The 10521-nt window shown below is 43.0% G+C and overlaps 2 protein-coding genes across 2 annotated transcripts; both read right to left on the bottom strand.

The window, feature by feature from the left end:
• Nucleotides 1-633: 633 nt before the first annotated feature.
• On the bottom strand, nucleotides 634-1563 carry LOC131835323 (olfactory receptor 6E1). The gene has a single exon (XM_059179678.1). The coding sequence runs from the start codon at nucleotides 1561-1563 to the stop codon at nucleotides 634-636; it is 930 nt and encodes a 309-aa protein (XP_059035661.1).
• Nucleotides 1564-7538: 5975 nt separating this feature from the next.
• On the bottom strand, nucleotides 7539-8468 carry LOC131837204 (olfactory receptor 6E1-like). The gene has a single exon (XM_059183416.1). The coding sequence runs from the start codon at nucleotides 8466-8468 to the stop codon at nucleotides 7539-7541; it is 930 nt and encodes a 309-aa protein (XP_059039399.1).
• Nucleotides 8469-10521: the final 2053 nt, after the last annotated feature.

Below are 10521 nucleotides of genomic sequence, written 5' to 3'. Positions count from 1 at the left end.
CTCGATTCCAGGACTCCAGGATTGTGACCTGAGCCAAAGGCAGTCACTGAAACAACTGAGCCACCCAGGTGCCCCTCATGAGTATATTCTTGTTGAGGATCTCTTTATCAGTTATGGAAGGTTCTAGTGAAGATGGTTGCTCTTTGTCATTATAACTTTTTAAAAATATTATCTATTTATTTATTTGAGAGAGAAAGAGAGAGAGTGTGTGCGAGCAGGGTAGGGAGAAAGGGGGCAGGAGAGAATCTCAAGCAGACTATGCACTCAGTGCGAAGCTGAACTCGGGGCTTGATCTCATGACCCTGAGATCATGACCAGAGCTGAAGTTGAGTCAACTGTTCAACCAACTGAAACATCCAGGCACCCCTGTTTATTGTTATAAATTAAAATGAGACAAGACTGAGAAACTCAGATAAAGCTCAGGGTCAGAAGCATGAATACATACCAACATAGCAATTTTCTGTACCCTCTGATTTTGCATGAGCCAATAATATGTGTGAGAAACCACTATAGATTAGAGCACATGGTAAAAACTGTCAAGAAGGAGGTAGTTCATTGGGATCAGGACAGGACTGCCTTTATAGAGGTTTAGGCAAGGAGATAAACTTGCCCTCTCTCAGGCACACCTCATTTTTATGAGAGGAGCTTGCTCATTCGCTCTCTAAACACCTGCTTCACCTGTTTGTTCCTCAGGGTGTAGATGAAGGGATTGAGCATCGGGGTCACCACGGTATTGAGCAAGGCCACCACCTTGTTTTTGTCCTCTCCCTCAATGCCCTTCCCTGATCGGACGTACATGAAGATGCAGCTTCCATAGAAGAGAGACACGACAATGATGTGGGAGGAGCAGGTTGAGAAGGCTTTCTGCCTCTCCTTGGCTGAGGGGATGCGCAGGATGGTGTGGAGGATGTGGCCATAGCAGGTGGCCGTCACGGACAACGTGCCCAGTAAACTGATATTGGCCGTAATAAAGCCCAGGAGCTCTATCAGACTCGTGTCTGCACAGATGAGCTCCAGGAGTGGGAAGTTGTCACAGAAGAAATGATTAATGATATTGGGGCCACAGAATGGCTGTTGAAAAGTGATGAAACTTGGAAAGATGATGAGAAGAAATCCTGCCGTCCATGAACAAAGAACTAGCTGGACACAGACCCTTTTGCTCATGATGGTGGCATAACGCAAGGGGTTACATATGGCCACATACCTGTCAAAGGACATCACTGCCAGTAGGAAGAACTCGGTGGTGCCCAGGAAGAAATAGAGGAAAAACTGGAGAAAGCAACCTGGGAGAGAAATGGTCTTGTATCCAGTCAGGATGTTGGTCAGCATCTTGGGGAAGATGACCGAGGTGAACCAGATCTCCAGGACAGCAAAGTTGCGGAGGAAGTAGTACATTGGGATGTGGAGACGCCTGTCCATGAGGGTGATGCCCACAATGAGGAGGTTCCCCAGCAGAGTGAGGAGGTAGGTCAGGAGCAGCCCCAGGAAGATAAGCATCTGTAGCTCACAAGCATCTGAGAGCCCGAGCAGGACAAACTCAGTGACAGTGGTGTGGTTCCTCATGGCTCCTCTGACATCCACTGGGGGTGGCCAATCAGAAATGTGCAACATCAGGATTTGTGGTGTTCTGGGTACCTGAGGGCACTTGGAACTGAAAGGAAAGAGGGATGAGTGTTCTATTTTAAGCTGAAGGAGTCCTTTTGTTTTTCTGGATCTATCAGTCCCTTTCTCAACCTCCTCATGCTTGTTGTCCAGATTCCTCATTGAGTTAGCCTCAAGTCACACATATTCTGACCCAATTTAAATCAATTTTCTGGTATTCTTTGGGGGAAAGTATTGCCTTTACCAATTCTTTTTCATTTCTCGTGTTTCTTTCTTTTTTAAAAATTTTATTTACTTATTTGAGGGAGAGAATGAAAAAGAGAGCATGAGAGGGGAGAGTGTCAGAGAGAGAAGCAGACTCCTCACTAGGAAACTCTGTATTAAGCTCCTTTCATTCTTTTCTTTTAGGTTAGATGATGGTTTTTTCATATTCACTCAAATGTACAAGGGACCTCTCAAGTGCATTAAAATAAATCCCTCTACAATTCCTGTATCCAATGGATCACAGACCTTTGTAGAAAACATCGATGGAATAATTACTCTAGAGCTTGTTACTGAAGGCATTTAAGTTGGAGATGGTGGTTGCACCTGAGCTCCATCATTCACTAACTTGTCTAGGACCAGTTATCTACCCACCAAAACTTTTTCTTCATAGGAACAATAACAGCATATTTGTAAAGAGTTCTCCCAGAGCTTAAATGAATGATGCATACCCACACTTAGCACAAGGCTAGCCACAGAGCAAGCAGCTGTGTAATGTTAGCTATTTGAATATCTCCCTTTGTGACTGAGACTCTAGTAGGGCAATAAGAGGAAATCACAGTCAAATTGGAGAAAAGACACTGGGATTTGGGGCCATAAATCTTTAAACAAAAAGTTAAAAAAATAGGAAGGCATTGTCAGCTCAATATAGAAAGTTAAGAAAACACAGGGAAGTGGAATAAAAAGAATCACATGTAGCTCCACAGAGGCACTTTTATGCACATTTTGATTCATTTCTATTTTTTCCATTCTTATCTAGTGTATATTGTTTTACCTACCATGCTCATAGATGATGTATTTTGCTTCTCTTTCTTTCTGACATATTACTATAAGAAATTTTTGTCAATTTATTACAAACTTCTTGTTATTATATTATTTGATTGATACATTGGGAGGGAAGCATGTGCTTTGAAACTGATATATAGTGAGGAAGAGAGCATATATTTGTAGATGTGGCATCATGTTTAATATTTTGGGATAATATCCTAAATATGATAACAAAGTTAATAACAATTAATGGTGATATTCCGAATTGCTCATTGGCCAGTTTCAAATTCAGATGTTGGCTTTAAATAATTTTTAAATGGCTATATTAAATGATTGTTACTTCTGGTTTCTACATTGTTTAATACTGTCCATGGAGGTCTGGGTAAAGAACTAGGCAACCTTGCCATTGGTTGTTTTTTTATAGATTTGACAGGTTAAGGCAAGCTTCTGTAGGGAGCAGGATAATGTGATAAGACTGCATAAGAAGGGCGCCTGGGTGGCTCAGTGGGTTAAGCCATTGCCTTCGGCTCAGGTCATGATCTCAGGGTCCTGGGATCGAGTCCCGCATCGGGCTCTCTGCTCAGCAGGGAGCCTGCTTCCTCCACTCTCTCTCTGCCTGCTCTCTGCCTACTTGTAATCTCTCTCTGTCAAATAAATAAATAAAATCTTAAAAAAAAAAGACTGCATAAGAAAAGTGGTAACACACTACTTTATAGCTATGTGACGTATGTATTTTGATGGAGAAGGACTGGATGAGAACACTTAAAGATTAACATGTTCGCCAGTAAGGATGGGAGGATTGTGGATGATTTTTCTTTCTTCTTCTAATTATTGCTTTTAAAATAACTTAAGTTCAAACTCATAAGTGAAGCCAGCACAGTGAGACCACTTGTGTGAAGAGATGGGCAGAGCACTTTGGGAGAGACGAATGGGAAACAAATGACTGTCCATGAAAAGAGTGAGAAAAAGCTTTAGAGATTCTGTGACTCAACAGCTGGATCTGAGTCAGAATACTGAGAATGATGAAAAAAATCAAATGAGCCGTAGCCTGCCAGTGGCACCGGCAGACAGATGACAGATTTCTAGGCAGAGCGTCCAGAACTATGAGATTCCCCTTCCCCCGTTCCCAAAATGCATCAATGCAGGTTGCCTACTAGCTACCAGGTGAGGTGATCAGTTGTCTTCACAAGGCACTTGCGATGATGGAGACCCCCAGTTTTCACAGGAAATTCCAGGCTCTACAGTGTTGCCTGAGGACCACACTTTCTCGGGGACTCACCAGAGATTCAAAGTGAGGGAAGCTCCAGAGCTGTAACATGGTCTGCAGATCATGGACATAGGCATGTCCTGTCTTCTTTGTAGTGCATGTGTCACAAACCTCCATGTTTTCCAACAACCAGTCTTCCTTATGATGCTCCCCAACTCCTTTGTCACCAACACATCCCCAGACCTCCTCAGAAATGAGCGATCTTGGGTATTCCCCAGAACTTCTGGGTTCACCAGTTTTCAGAAAGTTTCTATTGCTTCTGCCCTATCACAGTACCCCTGGTGGGCCACCTTCCTGGGGAAATGGATGTAGGCACACAATTAATTATTTACCCATCCCTCCTAAAATAAGGCAAAGACAGACATCAGCTGGTGCAGATACGTATGACTCATCTTCAGTTGGGCTTAAGAGGCTTCTGGCTAAAGGTACATGCCTTTCCAGGGTCATGGTGCCCATAGAGGATTCTGGGGTAAACAATTAGTGGCAGACGTCTTGTCTCTGTGGAGGTGGCATCGGGCCGGGGCTGCTTGAGGTTCTGTTTGGTCTCCATGGGTCTCAGAGATACACAAGGTACACAGCTCAAACTTAACCAATCTAGAGAGTCCCTCTCTTCTTTTGCAGGATGAAGCTGTGCTTCCCCTGAGATTCATTACCATCGCTGGCATCAGGGAGTTGGGAGGGTCCCTTACCTCTAACTTTCTTCAAATTTGAGATGGAGACTTTGTACTTTTTTTCTGGCTGAGAAACTCAAAACTCCTCACGATGTTTATTATAACAAAGAAGTTCAGCTATGAAAACATTCAACAAAGTTCTGTTGAGTGCTTAATGTGTGACTGGATGCCAGAGATGTACAGGCAGAGCCTTGTGGGGACCAAAGACATTAAGCAATCACACAAGTGGTTAATTACTATGGTGACGAGTGTCTTGAAGGAGAGCTCTTAGGCCATCCTGAGCTAGACTGAAGGACAAGGGAAGGTGTCTCTGATGGAGTTCTATAAACCTGAGACCTGAAGGATGAGTTGGAGTGTGGGGGATAAAAACTTTGCATTAATTAATTAATCCTTCATTCAACACATGTACACTGAGCACCTACTATGTGCCAAGCACTGGGCTATGCAGTGAGGATGACTATGAATGGTAAGTGAAAGAAACATGGTCCTAGTCCCCATGAAACTTACTTTTCATTGGGAGAGTCTTGGTAAGACGATCTTAGGACATAGTCCCCAACTTGGCTTTTGACCCAGTGAAGTGACAACTACTGTGTAATCCCACCTTCTTTCTTTGGTCACCACACTACCACTGAGTGGATCAAACCGGCTGATGTAAGTTGACTGCAGTGAGTAGTATGATTTTAGGAGCCAATGGTGTGTTTGGAAAGGCAAATGAGTGACTGACTTTCAGCTGCTCTCTGTTTTTAAATGGCTGAGTGAGCTAATTTGACTATGGTTTCTCTCTCCTGAGAGTCTGGATGTTCTTGATGTGGTAGGATGGCTAGTCTCCCTAAACACTTAGATGTCATGTAAACTGCTTGTGGAGTCACCTTACCAGGCGGTAAGAGGCAGACTATACCGCTGACCCATAAGAAGGAGGCCCAGACAGCTGGACATCTGAGGGTAAAGAGTGAATGTGGTACACACTGTACCTGCTGGATCTGCTTATTGAAATTTTATTCCTTCTCTGGCCAGATCAGAAAGGGCCTTTTTAAGCCTTGCAGCTTTTGAATGGTGACCATCCATCATTGGGCACCTGCCAGGCACAGTGAGAAATGAGAACACTGAGTCCCCTCTGTGTCTAGACTTACTCCTTTTCTTCTATGGAATTCCATTTCCTTCCCTGACAATGGTTTTATCCTTTTTATGTGAATCTTTGTTTCTGGGTAAAGAGCTCCTCATCTGAAAGAAAAAGAGCCTGACTTACTCTCCTGGAACTGGGAAATTAGTCTTTTTCTCACACTGACACTCAGAAGAGGAACACATGTTAATGTATATGCACTAACAAGACATTGTCAGGACTGTGAATGTATAAAGCGGGTGTTTGGCAAGAGAAAACCAGGTGAGACCTGCCTTAGATGATTGCCAGGAAAGGCATGGCCAAGGAAGTATGACCGGAGCTCAGACATGAAGGCAGAATCGGGGTTGCCCCGGTGACTGGTTATGATAGTCTAGGCAAAGAGAACAGAGTATTTCAAGGCCGTGATATGGCAAAAAGTTGGTGTTCCTGAAGCACAGCAAGAGGGCCAGTGAGTCAGGAAGAGGGTGATGGTGTTGTGAGATTTGGCTGGAGTGTTGTGCTGGGTTCAAAATTTGCAGAGCCTTGAAGACCTGGCTAGCAAGGAGGATGATGTATTCCAAGTGCATTCCAAGCCACATCATACATTTTCTTGAACATTACATTTGTGTAATTATTATTTTGGAAAGAATAAATACAGTAATTAATTTCTTTATTAATGTTTGCTTATTTACCAGTGTGTCTTTATTTTTTCCTTCATAAACATAGTGAACATTTTAGTAACAAACTTCAACAGGTCAAATTGTGTATTTTACTTTATATAGTATTTAGTACAATATTTGCAATACACATTTTTAAAAAATATATTTTATTTATTTATTTGACAGAGGGAGAGAGAGAGAGAGACAGACAGACTGACAGCAAGAGAGGGAACAGAGGCAGGGGTGTGGGCAAAGGAGAAGCAGAGTCCCCGCTGAGGAAGGAGCCTGATGCGGGGCTCGATTCCAGGACCCTGGGATCATGACCTGAGCCAGAGGCAGAGGCTTAATGACTGAGCCACCCAGGCATCCCTGGAATACACAATTTATAGCAATTTGAATAGAAATCGTTTTGCTGAGACCTGGTGTGAACTTCAGAAAGAAGTGAGGGAAGGTAGGATGATAAATAGAGGAAATGAACTAACATTTATTGAGGACTTACTATGTGCCAGTCACTACTTGAGGCATCTTGCGTAGATATCTCATTTGACTCTCTTCATACTCCTTTGGAATGGGCATTGCATTCCCATTTTACAGAGGAGAAAACTGAGACTAAAGAGAAGAAACTAACTAGTAGGTCAAAGAGCCTTTGTCATTAGGAATGAGGAATTTCTATGAATTTTAGTACTAAAAGACCTAAGTAGCTTATATACAAATAATGAGGAGTCAGCCTTAGTCCTTTGTTGAGTTCTTGCTGATGTGTTACTGTGACAGCAGTGCAAGTGTGAAATGAGGGCAGTGCTAACAGAGGACTGTTCTCTCCTCTGAGGGTGTTGGAGCAACAGACACAAAACAATCCAATTAGTCTGCAAGCACTTATTGAGTATTTGTATGGTCAATGCCAATGGGTTGGTGCTTGAGGCTTATGGTGAGTTACAGATCTATTACCTGCTCCCAAAGAGTTCTTTATATTCTGTTGGGAGGCCAGGCAGACACAGGCGGAATGAAGAGAGTAATTCAAATCTGATAATTAATAAAAATGCCTTGACGGTCTAGAGGAATCATGAGTTCATGCTGAATTGCATAGTGACTGATACCCTAGAAACATGGCATCAGAGAATTTTCTAAGTGGGGAAGTCTCATTTTCTTGCTGGGACCTGATAGTCCCTTAGCTTGTCTGGGAATATTAGCTCCAACTTCTTAGTTCCACGGCTTTATAAGAAGAGTCTGTTTGCCTGCTCCCTAAACACCTGCTTCACCTGTTTGTTCCTCAGGGTGTAGATGAAGGGATTGAGCATCGGAGTCACCACGGTATTGAGCAAGGCCACCACCTTGTTTTTGTCCTCTCCCTCATTGCCCTTCCCTGATCGGACGTACATGAAGATGCAGCTTCCATAGAAGAGAGACACGACAATGATGTGGGAGGAGCAGGTTGAGAAGGCTTTCTGCCTCTCCTTGGCTGAGGGGATGCGCAGGATGGTGTGGAGGATGTGGCTATAGCAGGTGGCCGTCACGGACAACGTGCCCAGTAAACTGACATTGGCTGTAATAAAGCCCAGGAGCTCTATCAGACTCGTGTCTGCACATATGAGCTCCAGGAGTGGGAAGTTGTCACAGAAGAAATGATTAATGACATTGGGGCCACAGAATGGCTGTTGAAAAGTGATGAAACTTGGAAAGATGATGAGAAGGAATCCTGCCGTCCATGAATAAAGAACTAGCTGGACACAGACCCTTTTGCTCATGATGGTGGCATAACGCAAGGGGTTACATATGGCCACATACCTGTCAAAGGACATCACTGCCAGTAGGAAGAACTCGGTGGTGCCCAGGAAGAAATAGAGGAAACTTTGTAGGAAACAGCCTGGGAGAGAAATGGTCTTGTATCCAGTCAGGATGTTGGTCAGCATCTTGGGGAAGATGACCGAGGTGAACCAGATCTCCAGGACAGCAAAGTTGCGGAGGAAGTAGTACATCGGAGTGTGGAGGTGCCTGTCCATGAGGGTGATGCCCACAATGAGTAGGTTCCCCAGCAGAGTGAGGAGGTAGGTCAGGAGCAGCCCCAGGAAGATGAGCATTTGTAGCTCACAGGCATCTGAGAGCCCGAGCAGGACAAACTCAGTGACAGTGGTGTGGTTCCTCATGGCTCCTCTGACATCCACTGGGGGTGGCCAATCAGAAGTGTGCAACATCAGGATTTGTGGTGATCTGACTACCTGAGGGCACTTGGAACTGAAAGGAAAGAGGGATGAGTGTTCCATTTTCAGCTGAAGGAGTCCTTTGTTTTCATGAGGGTGGTATCTTCCTACTACTCACTATTCAGGCTTGTTGTGTAGATACCCTGGGGATTTTTGTCTCTTGTTTGGTCCCAGGCATTTTTGTGTTGGAGGAGAAAATGGTGGTTTTCAGGGTGATGTAAGTAAGTCCCCAATGCAAAAATTATCCTTGCTTACTTTTTTAAGAAAAGATTTTATTTATTTATTTAGTTGATAGAGATTATAAGAAGTCAGAGAGGCAGGCAGAGAGAGAGGAGGAAGCAGGCTCCCCGCTGAGCAGAGAGCCCGATGTGGGGCTCTATCCCCGGACCCTGAGACCATGACCTGAGCCCAAGTTAGAGGCCTAACCCACTGAGCCACCCAGGCGCCCCTCTTGCTTACTTTTTTTTTTTTTTAATTTTTTAAAGATTTTTGCTTGCTTACTTTTTTAACCCAACAAAATTTTATTCTTGATACTGAACAAATCCCTTTACCCCTAACATTATAGTCTTTTTCCCATGCTTTTTATTCTTATATTTAGTTCAATAGTGGATCTTTGCGTACAAAAAACAGTTCATATTTGAGGGTAGGAAATCTTTTTGCTTAACTTAGCCATTCACTGCACAGTTACATATACTCAGGTAAACTGATTTAGAATGTATAGAACTCTATTCCTTTTTGAGATTACCTGAAAATGTGATGTCTTTCACTAGTATTTAGATTAATAAAGAGAGAGAGAGAAAATCTATGAGAGAAAGACACAACTCTTACAAATCAAAATAGCATAATTTGGATAGTGTGTTTATAAATAAAAATTTCTTTTTTTTTTTTTTAAAGATTTTATTTATTTATTTGTCAGAGAGAGAGCGCGAGCGAGAGCGAGCATAGGCAGACAGAGTGGCAGGCAGAGTCAGAGGGAGAAGCAGGCTCCCCTCAGAGCAAGGAGCCGGATGTGGGACTCGATCCCAGGACGCTGGGATCATGACCTGAGCCGAAGGCAGCTGCTTAACCAACTGAGCCACCCAGGCGTCCCTAAATAAAAATTTCTAAGAGGTTTTGTTAGTCAAGGTCGTTAAGGATCTGTTCTCAGATGGTATATCTGTGTTCTTCTCTCAACATTTTCTTGTGGGTTTTAGATAGAATAGACTTTTTACAATATCTTAGTTCCATTTTATGCATCTGTGTTTCTGCATGTGATGTTGGTTCGGCAATTATTAGCCTTTCACGTCCTACTTATCCTTTAACTCTCTCCTTAAAAAGTGCTATCATTTTAATGAAATCTCTTCTGAATGAGTGATTCTTTCTTGTATCCCTCATAATTTTATTATATCTCATTTGATTTTTATTGAATTTTATACTTGTTTTTTATGTGTTGCTCATCCGGTCAAAAAATGTCTACTAATTTGTATTTGTTACAGCCCTTAGAACAAGTTTTCTGAAATAATCAGTTTCAGTAAACATTTACTGAATGAATGAACAGCACCTCAAATGCCTGAGAGAGGGATGGGGTGGCATTTGACACAGAAGAGGTTGAGGACACGTCATTTATATTGTACTTCCTAGGGGCCAGAAGCCTTGCAGAGTCATATGCCAACTAGTCTTAAATTGGCCCATGTGAAGAGAGCTTGCTTTTCTTCATGAGAAGGTGGAGATGTCTCCCCACAAACATTCTCTAAGGGGATATTCTCCATCTTTGAGACAGTCTGGGTTTTGAGCTAGTATGTGGAGCTCTGGTTATGTCTGCCAAAGTGCTCCCAGCAGCAAAACCCCCCAAACCTTAAAAAGGTCTCTTTTTAAAAGACAGCATTCCCTAAGGGTGCCTGGCTGGCTCAGTCAGTAGAGCATGATTTCAGGGTTGTGAGTTTGAGTCTCACGTTGGGTGTAGAGATTCCTTAAAAATTAAAATCTTAAAGTCAGAATTCCTCTAAGTTTCCTCCCTTAG

This window comes from Mustela lutreola, chromosome 7 (assembly GCF_030435805.1).
Source record: "Mustela lutreola isolate mMusLut2 chromosome 7, mMusLut2.pri, whole genome shotgun sequence".
In the NCBI taxonomy this organism is placed as follows: domain Eukaryota; kingdom Metazoa; phylum Chordata; class Mammalia; order Carnivora; family Mustelidae; genus Mustela; species Mustela lutreola.
The sequence above is the reverse complement of the archived record's forward strand: the minus strand, read 5'-3'. Positions and strand labels throughout refer to the sequence as shown.

What these genes read in the sequence shown, in the direction of transcription:
- LOC131835323 (XM_059179678.1), bottom strand. Translation starts at nt 1,563, where the DNA reads ATGAGGAACCACACCACTGTCACTGAGTTTGTCCTGCTCGGGCTCTCA.
- LOC131837204 (XM_059183416.1), bottom strand. Translation starts at nt 8,468, where the DNA reads ATGAGGAACCACACCACTGTCACTGAGTTTGTCCTGCTCGGGCTCTCA.